Consider the following 24,220-nt stretch of genomic DNA (forward strand, 5'->3'; position numbering starts at 1 on the left):
CGTCCTAGAGCCGCACTATTATATCGCTAGACCTAGACACGACCTGCTTACCGTTAGGTAAGAAGGTAACTGATCTAACTATGCTTAAGTAGCCCTCGAGCGTTTATAGTAGCGCGCCTATCACAGCGTCCTAGAGCTATACCGTCTTGTCGTAAGACCCAGACACGACCTACTTACCGTTAAGTAAGAAGGCGACTAATATAACCCAGTTCGAGTGGCCCTTGAATATCTATAGCGGCGTGCTTATCACAGCGTCCCAGAGCTATACCGTGTTATTATCAGACCCAGATACAACCTACTTACTATCAGGTAAGAAAGCGACTGAATTAACCTAGTCCGAGTAGCCCTCGAATATCTATAGCAGCGCGCCTATTATAGCGTCCTAGAGCCGTACTGTATTATCACTAGACCTAGATACGATCTGCTTACTATTAAGTGAGAAAGCGACTAAATTAATCTAATCCGAGTAGCCCTCGAGTATCTATAGCAGCGCGCCTATCGCGGCGTCCCAGAGTCGTACCGTGTTATCGTAAGACCTAGATATAACCTACTTACTATTAAGTGAGAAAGCGACTAAATTAACTAAGTTCAAGTAGCCCTCAAGCGTCTATAGTAGCGCGCTTATCGCAGCGTCCTAGAGCTATACTATATTATCGCTAGACCCAGATATAACCTACTTACTATCAGGTAAGAAAGCGACTGAATTAACCGAGCTCAAGTAGCCTTCAAGCGTCTGCAGCAGCGTATTCTAATATACTAGCACTTTTGGTTTCTGTAGAATCTAATATAGGATACACTTCTCAAATACTACCTGAATAAGACTCTTCTCTAGGCTAAAGACTAGTGCTAAATAATACAATTGAAGAGGCGCTTGTTTAATAACTAATCAGTTATATATAACAAACCGTCTCACATCATATATAAACGCGTATAAGTTATAACATTCATCAGCCTATTATGTTAGGGCATTTAATAGTAATATTCTAAAAGTCGTATTATTACTTACTTTAAGCTAATTCTTAAGCTTTACAATTATTACAATACCATCTGGCAAGCTTCTTAGTAAGCTAAGCGCCTCTAGCCAGTAAATATAACTCGCTTTTAAAAACTAATAGACTAAGCTATTATCTTTAAGCTCATCGGTAGTGTGTCCTCTATCGCAGTTAAGTAAATAGTTAATCTAATAGAGACAAGAGTATTATACTACAGTGAGTAGATCTAGGACAGGATATTCAACCTCCCTAATTAGGAATCCAGGGGCGAACAATCCGTATATATTATATCGAAGCGTTCTAGATATAACCTCACACGATCTCAAGAATATCATGTAGTTCACCTTAGCCTTACTAGAGGGAAACACTCTATATAATACCTTTTCAAGTAAAAAGTCCTTTACTGATTAATAAATAAAGTAAGCGCAGTTCGCTTATATAGCAAGGAAAGAGCCATATTTATTAATAACCTTTATAACACTATCGAAATTAGTAGAGATTTTCTCAGGCAGATCAGAGAGAGCCCTTACCTCGAGCAGGTAGAGTAAGTAGTACGTAAGAGTTATAATAGAAAGGATAAGATAGTAGAACTCAGGATCTTTACGCTACAGTTGTTTAACTTAACGTAATATCTGATCGTAGAGCGGTTCTAAATCTAGCGGTATATCCTAAAGCATATTAAGCACGTCCTAGCTCTCTACGGACTTAAGCTCCTTTAATATAAGAGCTACCTAGAGAAATATCCTATTAGCCTTAGTATATATCTGACCTCGAATTATCTCTTATAGCGCGCTATTATCCGTAATAAGTGGAAGCTGGGAAACTTTCAAATTAACAAACAGCTCGATAGCATAAGAAACACGCTCTTCGTTAAGCTTAAGGCTAAGCCTCATTTGTATATTATCAAGTCTCAGCTGTAACTCAATATCAGGTTAGTTACGGCTCGATATAATCTATTTCACGCGAGAGGAGATCAAGGCAGTTCGATTAATAAGATCTAAAAGCTAGTAAAGGTTCATTTCGCATTTATCAAGCGTATCAATAATTAAGTAGATACTCTTTAAGCTTAGGTCCTATAAAATACTTACGAAAATTTCAAATAACGCAACTTATACATTTATATCTTTAAACAGGACTTTACTAGTGTTATCGTACTTTTCCCGCACGTATAAGACAAGTAATAGTTACTAGTCGATAAGCAAGTAGATAAGGCCATGAAGCACGGCCGCCGTATTATTAATACGCGAATCAGTAGCCTAGCAGAAAAAGTATAATAATAATATAGTTGCCTCCTAGTCTCTCAGCTTCATTAAAGGACTTAATTTATTAATAATACCGCAAATAAGTATAGTCTTGCCTTTACCGGGGTTACCTTTAATCTAGAGCAGCCGGCTCTGTTTATTATCTCGCTATTATTAAAAATCGGGATATTCGAGGATCTATCAGTAAGAGTTTCGTAATAGCCCGCCCTTTATATCCTCGATCCGCTTCTTATTCTCGCAGGGATCTATTATCCGTAGGTCTTATATATAGCTTTGACTCTAAAGGTCAGGTAAGTTCTCCTTAGCTTCTTATAAAGAGTTATTAGCAGATAGCTAAAGATAAAGCAGTTTATTATATGTTTACCTATTAATAAGTTCTAGATCTCCTTTTTAAGCTATCTAAACGCGTGCTCTTTCCCTTCACTATAAATAAGTAGTAAATAAATACTAAAAATACCTAACAGTAAGTACGCCTTATCTTCGAGGCGTGTTATCTAGCGATTTTCTACCTACGATAATCGTTCCTTGATACTAAACTATACTAGAGGAGCTCTCTCAAGTACTAAGATTAGAATACCTATTACTTCCTAGATCTAACGCCCTAGTATTTCCTTATCTCTTAGTCGCTTACCTTATTAAGAGAAGAATTCAACTACGTGTAGTATAAAGAGCTCTTAAAGAGTCCAGCCTCATATAAACTATTCGCTATCTCGGAAAGCAGATTCCTAAGTATACTTAGTAGATATATCACCTGCTTTCTGCTTTACTACCGAAACATCTAATAAATAGACGTAGTATCTAGCCGTATCCCGGTACTAGCGAAACATCGAGTTAAGAGCCTCTACGAGCTCAGTGCTACTCGATTTATTAATATAATATATATCCACTCAAAAGTATTTCAAGCTATCACTCCTAGCCTGTTCTCCGCAGAACCGGATCTTCTTATAGCCAGCCTTCTTCCTGCCGATTCCCTTCTATAGATCTTCAAATATCGCCTCCTCCGTTCCCTACCTATATAAAAAGATTATATACTCAGGTATAGTGTTATCAAAGAACTCAGTTAAGCTAAAATTACTATCGCTGTTATACTATAGCAGACACATTCTTCAGTTAAGTTCGAGGATCGTAATAGAGTAGGGTTTCAGATAGTTATTAAGCCGTCGAATTAATATAGATACGTAATAAAATTAGAGAAAACTTTATACGGACTCAGCTAAGGGGCAGCCTCACGGTAATACGTATATCACTAAAAGCACGTAAGACCAGCCAGTCGTGTAACCTCGAATTCTGAACGCTATAAGGATAGGATATTAGAAACCGCTTTCAATTGATTTAATCTTATCGCTAAAAAGGAAGCTAAGGTAATTAGAGAGTAGATAATAGAAACAGAAACCTAGGATCCTGCATTTACCTTCGACCTATAGTTCGAGCCTCTAGCCTTAAATATTAAGTAGTAACTTCATTAGAAAATAGCTCCACCTTACTTAGTTCAGTGATTACATAAGTAAGCTTAGCTGTAGATATAGCATATACAGGTACTATACCCTACTAATATCTCCATTCGCTTTAATCCGAGGTACCGACCCGCGTGATAATCCTAAATAAATCTGCATGTTATAGCTGCTATAAGGCTATTAATAATCTCCTATATATTATAAAAGCTTAGGAACTCAGTAAAGACCTTTCTATATGTTTTAAGGATAATATAAGCTCAGTAGTGCAGCTGTAGTAAAGAAAGTCTATTACGCTATAAAAAGAGACTCCTTATAAATCAGGCGTAAGGCAATAACACGGATATAATTTTTTCAGTTAAAGGCATTTAAGGTATACGGGAATAGCCACGGAATATAATTTATAAGAATTAATAAGAGATATTACAGTATACTTATATTTTTATAATACTTAAAGTTAATATACCGGTTAAATTTTCCGGCACGTAGGGTTTTCCGCGACGCAGGGATTAACAATATCCATCCCTGCGTGGCGGAAAACCCTACGTGCCGGAAAACTTAATAGGTACATTGACTTCAAGCATCTTAAAATCTATACATACTGTAATATATCTTATTATTCTTTGTAAGTTATATTCCGTAGCTACTCCCTAACACTCTAGATGCTTCCGACTAAACAAATCACGTTCGCGTCGTCTCCTTCACGGCTGGACTACAAAGAGTCTCCTGTTATAGCAGAACAGACTTCCTCTACCACAGCTGTACCACCGAACTTATATTATCCTTAAAACTTATAAAAGGTGTCTTAGCCGAGCTTCAAGTCCTCACAAATACACAAGTAACCGACAAAAGCCTTGTAGTGGCTGTGGTGTGTAAATTTGTGTAAGATCGCCACGCGGGTCGGTACCTTCCGTACGGAAGGGTACGTCAGCTCGAAGCGAGTGACGATCTTGGTGTTGAACAACCCCGCATGTCCCACAATACAGCTCACTTATCTAATCATTGGATAGAAATCTAGTGCCTGATTATATTTGATCAGCAAGGTATCCAGCCTCCTTTCCTGGCAAATGCATTAAATACTATATTTTGTAGGAAATGCTAGAAAACAGGTAGCGATTCTAGAATAATATAAAAACAGATGGTTCCCCAAGACCCTCTAAGAAATAAACATATTTCTCTTACTTCTATATCACAAGTTTCGCTCGTTGTTCAAAGCCAAATAATGAAATTCTCCCAGATGAATGCCCTATTACAAGATTTCTGTTCCAAGTAGCTGAATGAGTTCTGTTCCAAACAGCTGAATGAGTTGCCCGATAATCAGGAGGCAGCCAAAGAATATTCGTATCGCCATCCAGTACCCAATGATCAGATACCTGTAAGCCTGGCAATAGCTTGGCGCGGTCCGGTCTGTGGCCTTCTCCCCCGACGGTGTGGCCCTCGAGCGTCTACAGCGCCGCTCCCGAAGCCGTGTCCTAAAGCCGTATTATTCTATTATTAGACCCTAAGACGACCTATCTGCGTCAAGGGAGAAGGCTACAGACGTAACCGCGCTAGTATAGCCTTTAAGTGTCTATAGCGCCGCTCCCGTGGCTACGTCCTAGAGCTATACTATCTAATCACTAGACGCTAATACGACCTACTTGCCGTCAGGTAAGAAAGCCACAAACGTGACTATGCCAGTGTGGCCTTTAAGTGTCTATAGCGCTACTCTCGTAGCTACGTCCTAGAGTTATACTATCTAATCGCTAGACGCTAACACAACCTACCTGCTAACAGGACAGAAGGTCACGGACTAGATCGCGCTAGTATAGCCCTTAAGTATCTATAGAACCGCTCCCGTAGCTACGTCCTAGAGCTATACTATCTAATCGCTAGACACTAATACAACCTACTTACCGTCAAGTAAGAAGGCTATAAACATGACCGTGCTAGTATAGCCTTTAAGTATTTATAGCGCCGCTCCTATAGCCGTGTCCTAGAGCTATACTATCTTATCATAAGACCCTGATACGACTTATTTGCCGTTAAGTGAAAAAGCCACGGACATGACTACTTTAGTGTAGCCCTAAAGCGTCTATAGCGCCGCTCCCGTAGCCGTGTCCTAGAGCAGTATTATCTTATTATTAGACCTCGACACGACTAGCCTACTATTAGGTAAGAATACTACGAACCAGACTACGCTAGTATAGCTCTCAAGCGTCTATAGCAGCGCTCTTATAGCTGTGTCCTAAAGCTGTATTATCTTATTATTAGACCCTAAGACAACCTGCCTACTATCAGGGGAGAAGGCCACGGACGTAACCGTGCTAGTATAGCCTTTAAGTGTCTATAGCGCCGCTCTCGTAGCTATATCCTAGAGCTATACTATCTGATCACTAGACACTAACACGACCTGCCTACTAACGGGACAGAAAGTCATAGACTAGATCGCGCTAGTATAGCCCTTAAGCGTCTGCAGAACTGCTCCCGTGGCTACGTCCTAAAGCCGTAATTTTTAATCGCCAGACCCTAACACGACCTGCCTACTATTAGGTAAGAAAGCCACGGACTAGACCACGCCAGTATAACCCTTAAGCGTTTACAACGCCGCTCTCGTAGCTACATCCTAAAGCCGTACCGTTTAATCATCGGATCCTGATACGAATTTCTTACTATCAAGTGAAAAGGCGACAAACCAGACCGGGCCAGTATGACCCTCGAGCGTCTATAGCGCCGCTCCCGTAGCTATATCCTAGAGCCGCACTACTATATTAAAAGACCCTGACACGACCTGCCTACCGTCAAGTAAGAAGGCCACAGATGTAATAATACTAGTATAGACCTTAAGCGTTCGTAGCGCCGCTCTTATAGCTACGTCCTAGAGCCGCACTGTCTTATCATAGGACCCCGATACAACCTGCTTACCGTCGAGGGAGAAGGCCATAGACCAGACCGCGCCAGTGTGGCCCTCGAGCGTCTGTAACGCTGCCCCGGTAGCCGTGTCCCAGAGCCGCACTATCTTGTCATAAGACCCTGATACGACCTGCCTGCCGTCAGGTGAGAAGGCCACGGAAGAGACATTATTGGTATGGCCCTCGAGCATTTGCAGCGCTGCGTTCCAGTGTCTTCGCACTTTTGGTTTCAATGTAATCCAATCTGGGATACATCCCTCGAACTCCCTTCGAACAATACTGTTTCCTGGCGCAAACACGAGAGCAGAGCAATACAATTGCAAGGGTGCCTGTTCAATCGCTGATCGGTTGTATAAAACAAAGCGCTTTGTGTCATTGATAAATTCACGCCAATCAGGTCTTTCAGTATCCTAAAGACAAGTTAGAAATTTCTGTATAATAGAAGGATAGCTTACCGAAACATAAGCTTCCAAGGACAATAATGCTTGAATCCCTTCTGAGGTCTTGCCCATCCACCCAAGTGCCTCAAGCCAGTGCAGTAAATGAGCCTGTAAAAATCGGTAGGCTACTTCGCTGTCGTAAACCTGAGAGCCACTCCGTTGCAGATGCTGGACCCAGTAGAGACATGCGTATTGAACTTCCGGCGGAAGGCATTCCTGTAGACGACTGCAGTCAACTTGGCTAGCCTGAGTACCAGGAGCATGCATATCGCAAATGTCCTTCTTGAGTGTCTGGGACATTAATTGTATGCAGCTAGTAGCTACTAGCTGGTGTGCCTCCTCCTCATCTACCCAGTAATCCCCACATCGGTCTTTATTGAGGAGAAAGTCGCGAAATGAAGGGTGGTGGAGGCGAAGTAATCCAGCAACATCCTTTGGAAAATCTAAGATAGCCTGTAGTCTTTCGAGAGTCTGCGTAACCCGTATCTCAGAGATGCTAATTACCTTTGCTAATGAGGCAGAGGGAAGGGCGGAAAATAAGATAATAATGCTTCCAAGAATTCTTCGCCGTATTGCATATAACCGCACTTTCTCCGCTGATCTGAAAGTGGTAGGTATGGAGTTTTGAAGTACAGTAATATATATTTGATCGAGATGCTGTTCCGGTGCCCCTTCAAAGCCAGTGCCCTCAAGAATCTCATCAAGCCTGGCTTCAGCGAACTCTTCGCCATCCTTTATAAATCGACATGCTGTTGCCGCCCAGATGAAGAGTCCACTAGCATGGATAACCAGCTGTCTCAAAATTTTATCGCCTGGCCACTCTGATCCAAGAGCCCACTCTTGCCCGATTGTCCCTAGATAGTGTTCCAAGAAAAGAGAGATATCATGGTTGATAATTGCTGGCTCTATGTCGTGGAGTACGAAGTCCTGGTGTTCGGTTTGTGGGATAGCACGTATGCCGTGTCGAATTGGAACTTCAGGTCTGCTTGTCAAGAAAACTCGAAGTCTTACCGTTGTTAACGATCGAGCTTCAGCTAGAAGCTGTAGAATTGTGCGAACGTGGCCTTCGTTGTCACACTCATCAAGGGCATCAACAATGAGCAAATAGGAAGACGGAGATAGGCGCTTATCTAACTTTGACAATGGATGGAGGACGAGCTCGCGCCACTGGTCGAGGAGGGACAGATTCGCAATATGGCTCCGCCGCATCACAGCGTCACAGATATGTGCTCGGAGAGATGGCACAGCATCCGCGAGCTGTACGGCAAGACTTGTGAAGAACTTGCCGGCATGGCTCACGTCTCCGCCGCCCCTTGAGAAGAAGAAGCTGGCTCCAAGACGCTTCTGCTCACTGTATCTGCGGGCGACGGTGCGGGAGATTGTTGACTTTCCCGTCCCAGCTAGGCCGCTCAGCCAGAAGATGCATCGCTCATCTTGTCCATCCTCTCCATCAGCCCAGTCATATATCTCTCGTAGAAGGTCGACGCGCGTGTTAGGAAGGCAGGCAGGTTCGTCCTGGCGGTCGTATGCGTTGAACGGCGCGTCCGTTGTGATAGGCAAGAACTTGAGCACATTGTTCAAGTCTAAGGTGTTTTATTAGTTTCCTACTGCTTCGGTACAAGGGATAGTTGAACGCAACTTACTTTGGCTTTCGCCAATGTACACATCTCCGACTTTGCCTGCAAAAATGTTGGAATTATTAGTTGCAGACAAGTGGCTGATGGATTGATTGTTGAGCTGGGGCGGCTCCGGCGGGTCGTCTTGGCGAGCTAAAGGCATCAGGCTGCTAACGCCGCAGTCCCTAACACGATAGCTTCAAAAGCGTAGGATGTTGAGCAATAGACTATTATCTTCACCTTGATTCGCGATGTTGTTGCGCTCACGACCACGCTCTGCAAGGCTTACAGTATCAAGATAACAGCGTTATGCATCTTCGCGATGATTGGTCTCGACCCCGCACTGTCACCTCAGCTGCTCTTCAGCTGAAGAGTTCCCTCAACTTCCATCACATCGCTTTGAAGACATCTTCTCCTCGCAAGAATCTAAACAAGTATTGAATCATTGTGTTTGAATCGCTCTTTCTGTGACAATGGCGGACCCTCTTAGTATTACTGCTTCTATGATAGGTATTACTACAGCAGCTCTTCAGAGCGCTCAGTTTCTCGTCAAGACCATCGATAATATTAAAGATGCGCCAGGCACTATCAAAGATCTCAGTGCCGACCTTCGGGTAGTTGAGTCTGTTTTGCAGGAGCTGAATGCCAATGTACAAGACGATTCCTTACAGTTCATTCGGAGCAGCCAAATCGGGCCTGCTGTCGAGAACTGTGACAGAGCATGCAAAGCATTTCAGTCACAAGTCGAGCGCTGGATGAAGCATTCCAGAGAGGATAGGATATTCTGGATATCCCGATGGAAGATTGGTTTGTTTGGGCCGGACATGATCAAGACCTTTAAAGGGCAGCTCAACGATTGTAAAAGCACCCTCAACATTGCCCTCACTACAGCGAACCTGTTTGTTTCACCACCGAACCACCTTATTGTGCTAGTAGCTAATATATTGAATAGATTGGTAGTAGCCAGCCAGAAGGAACTGGCGAAAGAGCAGAAAGATAGTATACTTGAAGCAACTGAGGCCGACCTTGAGCAAGAGCTCACCAGAGCAGGCAAAGAGATAGTGGAGATTGAGCAGAGTCTGCAACGACTCACAGTGGGCGGGAGTACCGAGCGAGATGAGGTGTCCGAGCAGAGCAAGAAGGAGCTTCTCCGGGAGCTTGAAAGACAGCAAGCTGCTAATACTGCATTGCGCAACATGTGCGAGGAAGCCCTCTCGCGAACAGTTTATCAGCACACCGGGCAGAAGATCAAGGGCATCAAGGCAACAAATGATGGTATAGCTCTGGCAGGATTCATTAACGTGCCTGGAGAAGAGTTGAATACAAGTCAAGACATTTCGGACGTAAGTGCTGATAATAGGGGTTTTGTTGTTGTTGGAGTTGCCAATAATGTAGACATCAAGGACTTGCGTCCTCGGTAGATAGGCAGGCACATTGGGGTCGTGGGAAGGGCAATATTGGTGGAAAGGAAACATAGATATGAATGGACAATTACCTTAGAACATTTCTTCAGCTCCAAAGCTATTTCTTGCGTTTTCATCACTGCATTCGATTGAATTCTCTATTAAGCTACACCAGCCTGACTAGTAGTGAAAACCCTCTGGCACTGAGGAATTGCTACTTCCCACCGCTTACAAGGAATACGGCGATAATCTTGATAGAGGTGCGTCTTTGTTATTGAATATGGTAGAGGATTTCCTAGATATGCGAGAGTAATTAGGCAATAGCTTTCTGTTGCTTTCTGTCTATTGATAACGGAATGAATGTTGTGGCACGTGCAGGGCTGTTCCCCACTAAGATCCCGTTATTCGCGTCGATCCGAGGTACCGACCCGCATGTCGATCTTGTGTAAATCTGCACGCTACAGCCCCCACAAGGCTACTGGCGATCTCCCGTATAGTGGAGAGGCTTGGGAACTCGGCAAAGACCATTCTATAAGTTTTAGAGATAGCATAAGCTTAGTGGTACAGCTGTAGGAGAGGAAGTCTGTTACGACATAAAAATATACTCTTTTCGAATCAATTCTGAAGGCGACGACGTAAACGTGATTTTGTAGTCGGAGGCAACTATGGTGTTGGGGAGTGACAACGGAATGTAATCTACAAAAAATAATTATAGATATTGCGTTGTGGATAGATATTATGATACTTGAAGTTAATGTACCGCCTGGTTTTTCCGGCACCGAGGGTTTTCCGCCATGCAGGGACGGACGTTACTCAGTTATACTTCTTCGAGATTGGTTTTTACCTGCTTTGAAAGACTGTTCGCAGTGGGTCGCGTGAAACGCAGACGACATGCAGTCACAAAGACGGGGTTGACCTCGGCACGGGGAATGCCTACATAGTTGTTGATATCCTTGGGTATGTGAGCCGATGAGTCCAAGTGCTGTTGGAGAGCATGCTGGCTCTTGAAGCTTCTACCACACTCGCCGCAGTTGTAGCAGTGTGCTGGAGAGTCCAGGTGTTGTTGAAGAGCGTGCTGGCTCTTGAAGGACCTGTCACAGTCGTCGCAGTCGAACTCGTGAGCTGGAGAGTCCAGATGCTGCTGGAGAGCTTGCTGGCTGCTGAAGTAGCGACCGCAAGGGACGCATACGTAAGCCATTGCTACTTGCTAGTTGCGTTCAAGCTGACGAGGATGGGGAGTGGAAGAGTGAAGCTAGAAAATGATGTAGGTGATGAGGACAAGTAAAGTGGAGAGAAACTGACATAGAAGAAGAAATTCGTATCATGCTCAGTCTAATCTTTTCTGCATTCATAATCTCCAATTTCCGTCACAATCGCTGTTCGCGTTGCCGCCCACGCGTAGGCGCAATCGTGATGCATGTCTGACGTGTTGTACGGCTGACCTGCACTGCGCGACGCACATGCATGAATACATACTGGAAGAGTGTTGGGTATGGTCCTGTCCAACCATGTTGACCACATTCTCGCATCTGTTACTGCATCTGTTCAAAGCCTGCTCCACATACATTCAAGCTGTGTTACCAGTATGCAAAGCACGATGTGTTGGCCTTACAGTACTCGTCGAAAAAACTTCGCTGCGTGATACCCAATGCTAGAACCGAGATCTATCATTGCCTTGTGTCAAAAAGTAATTGTCCTCAGGGTATGCTTTCCACCATCCTGCTCTATTCCAACTTGCAGACATTTGTTTTTCTGTCGATTGTTTCCACTGATCGCGGCCTTGGCCTCCCCCGACTCCTCGCGACTACTAGAGTCTCTTCAAAATTCGGAGCACTTAGGGAAATGTTCATATCAGAAGATTGTGGCTCCGAATCTGGAACACTCAAAGGGGGCAAAACAAATGTATGAGAACTTCTCTGACCTAAGGAGACAGCCTCATATCCTGATCCTCAGTAATGGCCGAGTTATGATTTACTGCTACATTCAAATCCAGTCTCGCCGTGTTTGATTTAGCTGCTGCTGACTGGACGGTCGAGCGCCGTTACCACTTCTACATCACCATCGAGATGGTAGAACTATCTGGACGGAGCCAGTCAAGTCCTAGCGCAAAGCGTATCACCTGTCGTGCTTAGATCATACCGCAGTGCTCCAAAGACCCTCTCTCCGAGGTCTAGCCGATTTCGCTAGTCATAAGCTCACTATTCACTGCTCGTGCTGCTCCCAGCAGTTTCTCGCGCCAGGACCTCAATAGACGATAACTCACGATAAGAATAAAAATCGATGATGTCTGTGTCATTCGAATTCTCCACTCCCGGCTGTCTGCGCACTGCATTAGACAATTTGCAGTGCAGTTCTATGCCCTCACTTTCGAAAGATGTCGATTACCTATCACCACTGCAAAAGCTCGCCATCGAATTTGGGCGGTCCGTAGTTGGCGAATATGGCCTCGAGAACGCTCTCGCACTCTCCACAGGCTGCTACCGAGACATCGTCGTTGTGCTCCAGGAGCCCACCTATGGTGCCTCTTATCTCTGTCCAGCAGAGATGGTTGCACAATCCTACACTATTAATTGGATTGACGAAATACTTTGTCGATCCACCGGAGGCGTACGTACGTGGAGCAATACACGTATTTTTGATATTCGCCCATTCCGCAACGCAAGGTGGAGGGAGGAAGATGCTTCTGACTCAAGAGAACGCTTCGATGAGATGGCATATCAAACTTTCGAAGAGATGATCCGCCTCGCGAAGCCAGATGTCGTGCTTGTCTGTCAATGCGAGACAGCTCAAACTGCGAAGAACAAATTAGCAATAGGTCTCTCATCATCAATTACCTCAGCCGGAACTCTTAGGGTCCTTGAGATCCTGGGCCGAAAAACGATCATTGTTAACGGCTTCCATCCTTCATACTTTACAAGGCAGCTATGGGCTAGGGACGATGCAGCGGACGACAAACATGGGCAATTGTGTCGCCGGAAAAATCTGGCTCTTCTGAGTGAAGGCTTGCTGAAGTTTGCTTTCCTGGCTGCTGTCAATGCTGCTGCTGGACGCAAAATAACCGGCTTCGGCCGAGCAAATCTCTCCCGCTGTGCCTTGAATGGGCCTGTTAGCAGAATGGAGCGAGTGGACAATGCGAATGGCGAGCAGTCGTTATCTATAACGCTGACTTACGAATGGATCAGTAAGGCTGATATCGCATCTCCTAAACTTATCGAGAAAATGAAGCGGAGACCAGTTGGTATAGAGTTAGTGAGCCATTCCAGAGTCATTCTATTGTGCTGACGTTTCCTTAGGATAACAAGAAGGAGCTATCTGACCTCCTCTACCAGGTCACTCTTCGCGAGCAGTGATCAACGCCGGCTGCTCGCCGCCGAGGGACGGACTTCTCGGGAAGACAGAAGCCAAGCACAGGACTATGCCAGGAGAGTATGAGGGAGTACATTGGAACATGGTCCGTCCACAGCGCTATATCAAAACTACCCGGTTGCTGTATAGTTTGGCAAAAAGCAGTAGGGGCGAATTTTCATGCGAGAGTGTTGAAGAGGAAGCTGCTTTCCAGGTTTGTTTTCTTATCAATTGTTCCAGTACTTGATTTGATTCACACTAGCCAGCTACTGTACACGAGATAGTAGAGCAAGAATTGGCACAAGTTATCGAATCGTCAATTCTGTAGAGACTACCAGTCGCACATATGTATTCTGGACAACTGTGTTACTAAGAAAAAGAACATAGAAGCGGCCCCACTGTCCACACTTCACCATTAACCAGAATATGATGCCCTCTCTCATATTTGAGTGAACCTCCGGCAATAAAGTATCGATCAGACACTCGTGTAATTCAAGATGGCGGTCAGCTTTGATCAGTGATATGTCCTTGGTTTAGGTTTGATCAAAGTAGAAGCTGACATGTGCGGATAAGACTTCTCGGTTCGATGACCACAAATTTGGACTTCAACCAGAGACGTCGAAGGGTACCGTTCCATACATTCCACAAGCGTTGGGATCGATAACGGCTTCATGCGCATTCTCGATATCCTCACCGCCCTCGAACTTTCGACACACGATGCCTCAACGTAGGCACCCATTTGCCTATTCAAAATTTCGAATTTTTGAGTTGGAACGAGAGATGGGATTGTATACAAGATCAGCGACGAGCTCGTATTGAAAGCCACATTAGCCTGGGCGAATGCGACCAATGATGTTGATCAAGAGCATATGGAAAGCGTACATTGAGAGAGGGAAAGGTAACATATAAAATATTGCGTCAACACCAGCCTCCGTACATCATGTCTATGATTCTATCAGTGCCAGAGGGACTCTTCCTACCTTTCGCTATGGAAGGCAGTCTCGGTCTACGGCTTCACACCTAAGAATAAAACTTAATGTAATGTTGGCTGCAAAGGAGCACTTCAGAAGCAAGTCCAATCGTTGAAAAGATTATTGCTGGAAATGACGGCGCGTATGAAGAGGTTAGGCTAAGCTGGCACATTGGGTGTGCGATATCTTACAATACAACTCTCGGGTCCAATTCATGACATGGGACAGTTTCGCGTCAACAGGTCTAGATTAACAACGAGTGAATCATGGTAGCAATTGCTTTCGGCTGAATTGTGCTCAGTGAACCGCGGTTTGAGATCTGACGTCTCATCAAAGCCTACTCCATTCAACATGACGCTCGATATTCGCGCATCCAGATCCCAAATGAAGACGGAACTCCTCTTCGGCGCCTTGCTCTCCCACTTTAAGCTTCAGCTGCGTAGGCCACTTCTCCATGATTGTATTGCTTTTCTTCATTTCAACACCTAGATCTGCAGAGATCTTCTTGAAATCGTATAAGAGCATGTACCTGACGAACAATCAGTCTCAATGCTACCTAAAACCGAGGACGTACCGATTAAAGAATCTGTCAACATCGAGTGCTAGATCACGCGCATCCCAGATTCTCATCATATCGGCATCGTTCATCGAAAATGTCCGAGGCAACGGGAGATATTTACTAAGAAACTCCATATTAGGGGTTTCATCCTTCGGATTCCCCCTCTTTACTGCTTCCTTTACTGCATTGATAAAGATAGTAATCAATGTCGCGTGCACGTTCTGTTGTGGTGATTGTAGTAGGGGGGACAAGAGAGAAAGCGTATCTCGAATCCCAATATAACCACTGTCGCAAATGTTGGCCACCTTCAATTGCCTTAGCCAGGTCTACTCGGTCTGCTGAGAGACTTACCTCTATTCTAGCGTATCTACTATGTTCAAGATGCTGAGGCAGATCCCTGGCATCGACATTGTAGAGTACAAAGCAGATTTTGGTTTTTTGAAGACGGCCCAAGAATCTTTCCATCATATTGTGAATATAAATGAACAATTTGCCGTACCAGTCTTGAGGAGCAGGCCAGCCCGTCTGTCGGACGTCCAAGACCGGCCAGCCATCGGAGGGGTCAGCCTTGTCGTCTAGAGGCCAGCCTTTTTGCCCCTGGAAAAATGTGCTAGGTAGATGAAGTTAGAATTGATCGAGTATCTTCAAAGATACTTACGGGTTCGGAGTATCGAATGCTGTTCGAGGGTACCCGAATGGTGCAAGTATACCATCGTCTTGAAACTTCTGCCTTGCAATTCGCATAAAGGGCGATGAATCTTTGAAGTACCATCGGTCTCGGTAGTCGAATCTTTCTGGAGCAAGAGTCACAGTCCTCCGAATTGCTGCAGCATCTTCAACACTGAATTCCTCTGGTACGTCTAGGAAATCTGCAAGTCGAAGCCACTCCTTTTGCTTGAGTATGAGGCGAAGTGTTCGTCCGTTCGAGAATGTCCAGGTTTTTCCTAGCGTAGTACTTGGCGGTTTATTTGTGATTTTGCTGCAAACTTCTGATATCAACGGCTTTACCCTGTCGCGTAGCTGAGACAGCACGCATGATGGAAAGGAAGCAGAGTACCAAACGTGAATCAATACCTCGGGGTTGCTTAACGGCGAGGTGGACGCCTCGACAGTAGTCGAGTCTTGTATAGTCAAAGCCAGGAGGAGCAAAATAGCATTTCTTGCCACGACAGTGAACTCCAGGTCATTCATGGTGATATCGAACTGCTGCATCATATTACGCGGGAGACTCGCGATTGTTCTGACAACATGACGCAAATCTCCTGACGCTATTGTACGTAAGCAGGCACAACCGGACTAGAAATCGGTACCGACCAGCAAATAGTAATGCAACATCTCGTTTATATTCGATGCCCTCGTTCTGCTCAAGATTCAGGACATCTACCGCCGGAGTATTTCCCCAGAGGTATTTGTTGCCTCCAAACATATTATGCCAGTTCGTAGATGCTTCGCCGCTCGCCCAGTGTGGTACCCGGCCTTCACGATCCCATGAAGGGCGCCAGTCTGCCTTGGCCATGGAAGATCGACAAGCCTTCTTGTGCTCTGGCCAATGCGCCTTTTGACAATCGATACCACAATACTAATGCCTGTGTCAGGTATAGTAATCCTAACGGCTGATCTGGATATACTGACGACTACAAGTTTGCAGTTTCCACAGGCTTTAATGCCTTGCCTTTCGCAACCAGACGTTCCATGCATCCAGTTGGAGCAAGTTGGCAGAAATACCGGAGACTTCATCATAGTGATGAAGAGACGAGCTTGAGGTATCAGAAGAACTTGGAGACTGTCACGGTACCTCTACAGGACGAAATTGGAGACCATGATTGAGGACAGGTCCGTTGTGCGGCTATATCGAAATTCTGGAAGTTGGTGAAAAGCTGTGTAACACACCCAACGAAGCTGGTTGGCTCGCGTCGACCCAATGATGGCCAATAGTATATGATTGACATCGGAGTCCTACAATTTTCCACTAGCTAGACTCAAGTGGACGATACTCGTTGCCACTAGAAATAGGTCTATTCTCCGTTCTATCTGTGACTATTGGAATAAGTTAACCAAGAATCAAACTCGGTTCGGTAGGCAAATCCTTGCAATGTTGCTCCCGAGTTGGCGATTCGTGTATGGTGTGTTGATGCGTCCAACAATTTCCTTCACCGCCCTTTGGAGCAGGGTCTCGGTCACTATCTTAGCCTTGCCACTAGGCGGGAGATCGTCAGTAGCGTTGTGACGGCTGAGCTCGCTGTCAACCATGCTTGTCACGTTGTATGTGGCGTCTCAAGAAGATCCTATGCACAGCCACATATCCGCTGCCGCTCTGCGACCGCACTTCGAGCCACGTTCCATCGTCCTTATTCAATCTGAATGGTACTTTTCGTGCAATAAGGTAGCACTCTATGACCGACCGCGCCAGTAAAGCACTTGCAGTGGCGTCCTTGCCAGGAGAGCCTCGAACGTACGATGCCACCTCTAAACGCAGCGGAGTCCCTCTGACTACCCTTTATTATCGTGATCATGGGCGGCGCTCGAAAGAAGAAAAGGCCAAGCGCCGACAATTATTCAGTCCATCAGAGGAGAAAGCACTCGAAAGGTATTTTGAAACAGATGGCTTACCTCGTGATTTCTGTGCAAATCAAGTCTCTTGTTCATGGCAGGGCATCTTCTAAATACGAGTTGACGCAGAGATCGTGGTTAAAAACAACTTCTTTCCGCACAACGCACCACTTGAGTTGGTCCTCTTCTCTCCAGCCACCGTTTACATGATTTTTGTTATCTCTTGCATGCACAATACAGCTCCTACAATACTCTTCATTGCTTTTGCCATGCTTTCCGTTCGGGCAGTAGAAGAAGTTCTGTTGTTGTACCATGGGGACCATTGTAGTCTCCATGTTGCCACTCGTCGTAATCTCAACGAAGCGATCCTCCACTATGAATGTGCGGCCCTCAGGATCGGAGATGGTCTGTTTCCTTGAACATCCTCGGTCTTGAGTTTCGGTAGCTAAATAGCGGATTTCGACAACCTTCAAATATTTGCGTTCGCATAACCATCTTTCTAGTCTCTCAATGATGAAATATTTTGCTTCCTCTAGTAGAGCTTGATAGAGAGCGAAATCGTGGCCTTTTGCTGTGTCGTAGAAGACCGGAAGGACTCCGGTCCGTAGATACCGAAGGATATGTTCGAAGATGTGAGCGTCGGTTTCGATAAAGTATGACCCATCCTCCTGTTCATCACCCCATTTCCCAGAGCAGAGGCTCTTGAAGTAGATGCTTTGACCCAGCCATCGTTCCGGGTCAGTGATGAAGTTACGTTGCGATGTTTTAATTGTGGTGTACATGATCACCCTCGGGAGACGTTCTGCAGTCTTGTTGTGAGAAGTCTTGGTGGTTTGACACTTGATGAAAGACAACTTTTCGATATTGGAGGATGGAAGCAGTGAGGGGTTCAAGTGGGGAAAAGATTTCAAGCTGGATTCAGAGACTGACGTTTTGAGATGGGCGACGACTGAACAAACCCAAGTTTGGCCTGGAAGTCGAGCACATAAGAACATGCCGAGATATGCGACGTCTCAACTTACCTCACTTATTGTGTCACATATGTCATCTGCAAAATACTTATTCAGGATTTGCCAGGTCAGACATTGCTGATCTCGACCCCCTCCCGCCGAGAACAATGCCAGGTGAACATTGTGGGAAAGAAATTGTTTGACTGGGAATGGCAAGGGTGCGGGTGTACAAGGAGAGACCTGGGCGGGCAAACGCACTGTGTGGCTGGCTGTCTTTATCTCTGACCGCCTGAATGGTCATATATTCTGTCAGAATTGGCTTTTCTGACCGAGTTTTGATATCTGTCTTTGTCTCTGACCGCCTGAAACGTCATATATTCTGTCAGAATTGGCTTTTCTGACCGAACTTTGATATCTGTCTTTGTCTTTGACCGCCTGAAACGTCATATATTCTGTCAGGATTGGCTTTTCTGACCGACTTTACTGCGTATCTACTAAAAGCTAGCTTTATTTTTGTCACCTTGCCCAGCCAATCGATGTCACGAGCTGGTATAGCAGAAGAAAACGCAAGACGGCGATTAGAAAGCTTCGTGCATTGACCAATTGAGTATAGGTATGCTCGATGGACAAATTTGCTCCCGTTCGCCTTTTCGCCTTCTTTAAGCATCGCAAAGAATATCTTCGATTTTGTGCTGTGCATTATATACTCACGCTCATACACGCCTGCAGCATGGAGGTGGTCCCGGATATCGCAACTGCATCGTCGCACTTGAAATATGGTAATAGGTTTTTGGAGCGTTTAGTGTTTCTGGACTAACTTTGGCAGACGGTTCAGCTAAGACTCCCTCCGTGGTACAAGCTGAAGACATTTCAAAATTAGCGGAAGGTCTTGCTCAGAGCAAACTAGAAGAGGCTTACGAATTGATCGACACCGTTGAAGCCATCCCTGCTGTCATCAGCAACCTCATTGACCAGCCAACAACACCTCCTTCTATTTACATCGACTTAGAAGGAGTTAAGCTTTCCCGAGAAGGCTCCATATCGATCCTTCAGATTCACATAGCCCCACAGAAAAAGTCGTATCTTATCGACATTCATGTCCTCGGCTCCAAGGCATTCGACACCTCTGGCAATCTGGGCCACACTCTGAGGTCTGTGCTTCAGTCTGACTCGATTCCTAAGGTTTTCTTTGATGTTCGGAACGACTCCGATGCTCTTTTCAGCCATTTCCAGATCTGTTTGGGTGGCATTGTGGATCTTCAGGTCATGGAATTTGCCACACGAACGTTCCGAAAACAGTTCGTAAATGGACTTTCGAAATGCATTGAGAGGGATCTATATCTATCATACAAGCAGCAATCCGAGTGTCAGCGGGTCAAAGAAACCGGACTCAAATTGTTTGCGCCTGAAAGAGGGGGCTCCTATGAAGTCTTCAATGAGCGGCCCTTATCAGACGCAATTGGCTTGTACTGCGTCCAAGATGTACAATGGCTACCTGATTTGTACCAGACATATCTGCCAAAGATTGGCAAGTCAATGTCTGCCAAGATTGCACAGGCTACTCTTGATCGGGTCAAGGAGTCGCAAAGTCCTCTCTATAACGGGCATGGCAAGCACAAGGCGATTGGTCCGTGGTGAATTTTGGTAGAAGAAGTAGTTTTGGGCAAAAGTCATGTAACCATTTCTTAATTTATCGCCGTGATTTGACTCGAAACCACTGTGACTCTTTGCTCAGATTAGATGTGCGCAGCGTGAACGGGCGCCACGAAGGAGATGCGCCTTCTAATCCTATGATCTCCTGATTCCCCCCCGATATTGACACGCCTAATGTCGAGAATCAGCATGCCGATCGTTATCGATAACTTTGAGGACAGGCGTTCAGGTGAAATCGCGAACCATATCCACGGGATCGTGGGTAAGGAATAATGTGGCAACCCTGTTGAAGTTCTGCGGCTACTTTCGAGACTGCCTCTATTCGTCGATAGCTGATATGACATGCTTGGCAGCTCCGATTTTGACACCTAACTTAGATTAATCGAATCTCTGGGTTTGGATTTGTATAGATGGGTCCCATATCTACATAAACGTCCATCCCCGCGTGCCGGAAACCCCTCCGTGCCGGAAATTTTAACCGGTACGTTGACTTTAAGTATAATTTGATCTGTGCAGAACGCAATACTTCCAATTACTTTTAGTGAGCTGTATTCAGTGGCCACTCCTGAACATCTTCGATTACCTCCGACTAGAAAAATTACTTTCCCGTCGTCGCCTTCTATTTCATTTGCAGAGGGTTTTGTCTTATATCGTATCAGACTTCTTATACCAGAGCTGTACCACTAAGACCGCATTATTTCCAAAAGTCATCGAGAGTTCTCAGTTGAGTTCTTTGGCCTTCCCACAATGCGGGAGATCATCAACAATCTTGTGGCAGTTGTAGCGTGCAGATTCATGCAAGATCGCCACGCGGGTCAGTACCTCGGATTTAAGCGAGTGACGATGATCGCGGGAACAGCCCCACATCTGTGTGTCCGAGCTTTCACTTGATACTTTTCGTGGAACCAATCGTTGTTGGCAGATCAAACACTGACGTTGAATAACTTACTAACTTAATAGATTATAAATCATCGGTCAATTGCGATTATTGACATTAAAGTTTGAAATTTACTAAATTTACCAATCTGTAGGACGCCAAATTGACAATATAATATCCTCTTGCTCAGCCTTCCATGTCTCTAAAGCTGTGCAGGATGAAATAAGATGTGGATAATTAGCTCCCAAGACACGTTTCCGACCTCGTACACAATCTTCTATAAGCCTGACAGCTTCAGTTTCTTTGCCGATTCCTTTCCACATGATTGCCAGGTTGCCCATACTTGTCAGTGTGGAAGCGTGGTCCACGCCGAGCTTCGTCTTGAAAGTCTCTATGACTTGCACAAACAGCTTTTCAGCCTAACAGAGATAAATGCATAATTCCTAAACACAAGCAAGTGCTCCTCAAACTTTTTAGCACGCCCATCACTCTTCACATCTCGGCCTTCACGACCGACTATCTTACGGCGTAAGAGGTGTGTCAGACGCTGAACTGGTGGCGCGTTGAAACTTCCAATTTCATGTCGATGACGAAGCAGCGGTCAAACAGACTCATTAGAGACAGTAAGTCAGCTGCCGAGGGCTTGCTTTGACGTATGTGCTCAAAAGAGATGTGCCATGTGATGATGATAGAGTTCGCAGCCTCTCGGTCTCGTCGAAGATGTCCAGCTTGATTGTCCAAGAGACTTGTCTTTTCGCGATCGCTTTTCCGAAACTGGTCTAGGTACTCCGACACCGAACATCTCGGCGCTCGTTGGGAAATGTATGCCGCTGCTTGGATTATAGCAAGCGGCATGTATTCTAGCGCTGCAGCCAGGTCCATAACATCACAGTTCTTGCCATCAATGTGCTACTGCATCAACCTTGCTCATAGGACCTACTGCAATCATTTCGTGGTCTTCCACAAGCTGTACCGCTTCCAGCTTAGTCCTTGTGGTAATTAGAACCGTCCCATTCTGGCATTGCGGCAGGTAAGAGACAAGCGGCCGTGAATTTGCGATCCCCGTGTTACTTGCTTGCCCATCTTGTCCAGTCCTTTGCGCCTCGACGAGAAACAGTGCGTCATCCACGTTATCAAGTATAAGAAACCACTTCCCCTTCTTCTCATCAGACAGCCATTCGTGCACGAGCTGGAAGATATTGGCTGTTGGATTCTGCCGCCCCGGGATCTTGACACGATCTGCAACCTCCCGAAAGCTCTGCTCAAACCGGGCAGCATTGCTTGCGTGAACCCAGAAGACCCATTTTTCTGGCGAGAAGTCTCGAGTTCGGTAGGCGTATTCGATTGCGAGTTGCGATTTGCTTTACAGTGGTTAGCTATACGAATCAATAAAAGCGATTGTGCTTACCCAACGCGACCCAGGCCAACGAGCGCAGTTCGAGATCCTGGAACAGCGCATTTCTGGTGAATCTGATCAAGTGCCCCTCGCTTGGCAAAGTCTGAGTCGCGACTGAAGGGTTTGACGATCGACGGCTTCAGTGGAGTCTCTGGTCGTTCTGCGAGTGGGGACGTCAGTAGCGCGGGGTCAGCATGGACCTTTGCGACTTACCAGGAGGGGCATGGTGATGGAACTGAGCGTTGACTTGGCCATTGAATATTCCACCTTAAAGGCCGGAGCTGGCGTCGCCAAAAGATACCGTGGATGCCATTACAGCAGAGGTATTGCCACGGATTGTTGGTAGCAGCTGTTTGCGACGATGTCGTTGGCCGTCCTTCAGCCGCAATGACCTGCAGCTACCCCAGTCAGAATGACGGCGTTTCTGGGATTTCAGCTCACATATCCATCTCCACCTATCGTCACTATTGCGTTTCCAGGATATCCCAACGTACCATCATGCTTCAATTCAACAAGTACAGTCGAATATGTATCCATACAACGGTTTTATTCCTACACGGTCGCTCTTCCCCCATACATCCGTCGTCCTATCACGGACGTTCTGCAATCTGCGATACCACTCCACAACCTCGAACACAACAAGAACATCTAGACTTTGGTTGCATCGGTGAATTCGATGTTGTTGTCATCCGTAGGAAGATCTTTAAAACATGGAGTGCGCCGAATGGGATTGAAGAGGGACATATTTGGTATTTCAGTCGATGCATGCGACTTCCCGGTGGTACCACACTGTCCCAGTCCAGTCTTTCTGCAAGTTGCCGTGAGGGAGGCCGGTGATACAAGTGTTACCTATGGATGCTTATCAAAATGCAATCGCTTTCAAGGCGATGAGAAATACAGTGAGCAGTTTGAATTGTTGTCCACTACGCTGAAATGGATCTTGTTCGCGAGAGCCAGGGGAGCTTCGACAATTGGCTTATTGATGAAGAGAGTTACTGTGATGAGGCATATTGGGTCGCAGCTGCGTGGAAACGCGAAGGTGTTGCAGATATCCCACAGGGCGGCGCCGGAGGTTGGAGGGATGGTGGTGGAGTAGAATGTGTTGAAGTGCGTCAGGAGCAGGGGCTAAAGGAGGAGGAGGTTATGTCTGCTCCAGCCGAGTCAGCCCTCCAAACATTTCCAGAAGAGGAAGGGACTGAGGATACTCTTGTCACTACGGAACGGAGGCTGTCCTGGTTGAAGACAGGTCTACATGGAGCACAAAGGTCTTTTCAAAGCACCAGTTCTGAGGACAGCAGATTCGTGGTAGAGCGAGCAAACTTCAGGTATGTAGTAGTCACTCTCCTACAGTCTCTGAGGGAGATTAACAGCTCATAGATCATCATTCTCCCGAAAATCATACAGGTGTGGTCTCGGCTGCGATACTCCAGCCTTCAAATGGCCCAAAGACCTTCGGCGCCATATCAAGGATATCCACGAGAACAGGGCGCGATATCGATGTCCAGTAGCAGGGTGCAGACACGGCGACAATACGGCCTATCAATCCATAAAGCGCAAAGACAATTTTCGTCGCCACCTCCAGAATCAACACAACTTTCAAAGTGCTGATCTCTTGGATCTCGATTTGAACTGGTTCATGGTCATGTTTGAAGGTCGTTGAATAAGGATGGGAAGAAGAGCTGGGAGAGGCTGGTACCAAAAATACAGAGAGTGACGGTCTGGTAATTTTGTTATTATGATAAGGGTTCGAGGAAGACTAAATCCAAAGCCCAGTAATTATTTGCAGGGCCTGCCCCCAAAAACCTCACCCCATCTATTCGAACTTAGAAAAGAGCAATGACATTCTGTTTCTCCTCGTATCAGT

The 24,220-nt window shown here is 45.6% G+C and overlaps 10 protein-coding genes across 10 annotated transcripts; 4 read left to right on the top strand and 6 right to left on the bottom strand.

The window, feature by feature from the left end:
- Window positions 1–7,006: 7,006 nt before the first annotated feature.
- Window positions 7,007–8,815, bottom strand: ONS95_014767 (uncharacterized protein; the record flags this gene model as incomplete). Its single annotated transcript, XM_058508441.1, has 2 exons — window positions 7,007–8,619; window positions 8,680–8,815. The coding sequence occupies 2 exons, from the start codon at window positions 8,813–8,815 to the stop codon at window positions 7,007–7,009; spliced, it is 1,749 nt and encodes a 582-aa protein (XP_058356128.1).
- A 20-nt stretch (window positions 8,816–8,835) lies between these two features.
- Window positions 8,836–10,155, top strand: ONS95_014768 (uncharacterized protein). Its single transcript, XM_058508442.1, has 2 exons — window positions 8,836–9,550; window positions 9,605–10,155. The coding sequence occupies exons 1-2, from the start codon at window positions 9,126–9,128 to the stop codon at window positions 10,071–10,073; spliced, it is 894 nt and encodes a 297-aa protein (XP_058356129.1). The 5' UTR covers window positions 8,836–9,125; the 3' UTR covers window positions 10,074–10,155.
- A 717-nt stretch (window positions 10,156–10,872) lies between these two features.
- On the bottom strand, window positions 10,873–11,253 carry ONS95_014769 (uncharacterized protein; the record flags this gene model as incomplete). Its single annotated transcript, XM_058508443.1, has 1 exon — window positions 10,873–11,253. One exon carries the CDS (start codon window positions 11,251–11,253, stop codon window positions 10,873–10,875), a length of 381 nt encoding a protein of 126 aa, XP_058356130.1.
- A 1,082-nt stretch (window positions 11,254–12,335) lies between these two features.
- Window positions 12,336–13,487, top strand: ONS95_014770 (uncharacterized protein; the record flags this gene model as incomplete). The annotated part of the gene is made up of 2 exons (XM_058508444.1): window positions 12,336–13,300; window positions 13,349–13,487. 2 exons carry the CDS (start codon window positions 12,336–12,338, stop codon window positions 13,485–13,487), a joined length of 1,104 nt encoding a protein of 367 aa, XP_058356131.1.
- A 1,214-nt stretch (window positions 13,488–14,701) lies between these two features.
- ONS95_014771 (uncharacterized protein) lies at window positions 14,702–16,670 on the bottom strand (the record flags this gene model as incomplete). The annotated part of the gene is made up of 6 exons (XM_058508445.1): window positions 14,702–14,900; window positions 14,946–15,235; window positions 15,282–15,540; window positions 15,589–16,198; window positions 16,245–16,509; window positions 16,563–16,670. 6 exons carry the CDS (start codon window positions 16,668–16,670, stop codon window positions 14,702–14,704), a joined length of 1,731 nt encoding a protein of 576 aa, XP_058356132.1.
- A 606-nt stretch (window positions 16,671–17,276) lies between these two features.
- ONS95_014772 (uncharacterized protein) lies at window positions 17,277–18,481 on the bottom strand. The gene has a single exon (XM_058508446.1). It carries the CDS (start codon window positions 18,473–18,475, stop codon window positions 17,573–17,575), a length of 903 nt encoding a protein of 300 aa, XP_058356133.1. The 5' UTR covers window positions 18,476–18,481; the 3' UTR covers window positions 17,277–17,572.
- A 566-nt stretch (window positions 18,482–19,047) lies between these two features.
- Window positions 19,048–20,131, top strand: ONS95_014773 (uncharacterized protein). Its single transcript, XM_058508447.1, has 2 exons — window positions 19,048–19,209; window positions 19,257–20,131. Exons 1-2 carry the CDS (start codon window positions 19,053–19,055, stop codon window positions 20,066–20,068), a joined length of 969 nt encoding a protein of 322 aa, XP_058356134.1. The 5' UTR covers window positions 19,048–19,052; the 3' UTR covers window positions 20,069–20,131.
- Window positions 20,132–21,500: 1,369 nt separating this feature from the next.
- ONS95_014774 (uncharacterized protein) lies at window positions 21,501–21,842 on the bottom strand (the record flags this gene model as incomplete). The annotated part of the gene is made up of 1 exon (XM_058508448.1): window positions 21,501–21,842. One exon carries the CDS (start codon window positions 21,840–21,842, stop codon window positions 21,501–21,503), a length of 342 nt encoding a protein of 113 aa, XP_058356135.1.
- A 19-nt stretch (window positions 21,843–21,861) lies between these two features.
- ONS95_014775 (uncharacterized protein) lies at window positions 21,862–22,856 on the bottom strand (the record flags this gene model as incomplete). The annotated part of the gene is made up of 5 exons (XM_058508449.1): window positions 21,862–22,321; window positions 22,369–22,516; window positions 22,570–22,623; window positions 22,673–22,754; window positions 22,851–22,856. 5 exons carry the CDS (start codon window positions 22,854–22,856, stop codon window positions 21,862–21,864), a joined length of 750 nt encoding a protein of 249 aa, XP_058356136.1.
- Window positions 22,857–23,289: 433 nt separating this feature from the next.
- ONS95_014776 (uncharacterized protein) lies at window positions 23,290–24,210 on the top strand (the record flags this gene model as incomplete). Its single annotated transcript, XM_058508450.1, has 2 exons — window positions 23,290–23,681; window positions 23,734–24,210. The coding sequence occupies 2 exons, from the start codon at window positions 23,290–23,292 to the stop codon at window positions 24,014–24,016; spliced, it is 675 nt and encodes a 224-aa protein (XP_058356137.1). The 3' UTR covers window positions 24,017–24,210.
- Between the last annotated feature and the right edge of the window lie 10 nt (window positions 24,211–24,220).

The sequence above is a fragment of the Cadophora gregata genome (genome assembly GCF_030347475.1).
Source record: "Cadophora gregata isolate MNR1 chromosome Unknown scaffold_9, whole genome shotgun sequence".
Lineage (NCBI taxonomy): Eukaryota > Fungi > Ascomycota > Leotiomycetes > Helotiales > Ploettnerulaceae > Cadophora > Cadophora gregata.

Bases quoted from the DNA above. Each gene is read 5' to 3' on its own strand.
- ONS95_014768 (XM_058508442.1), top strand. From the start codon at position 9,126: ATGGCGGACCCTCTTAGTATTACTGCTTCTATGATAGGTATTACTACA. The intron at 9,551-9,604 runs GTTTGTTTCACC...TATATTGAATAG, and splicing joins GCCCTCACTACAGCGAACCT to ATTGGTAGTAGCCAGCCAGA.
- ONS95_014772 (XM_058508446.1), bottom strand. From the start codon at position 18,475: ATGTTCTTATGTGCTCGACTTCCAGGCCAAACTTGGGTTTGTTCAGTC.
- ONS95_014773 (XM_058508447.1), top strand. From the start codon at position 19,053: ATGGACAAATTTGCTCCCGTTCGCCTTTTCGCCTTCTTTAAGCATCGC. The intron at 19,210-19,256 runs GTAATAGGTTTT...TAACTTTGGCAG, and splicing joins ATCGTCGCACTTGAAATATG to ACGGTTCAGCTAAGACTCCC.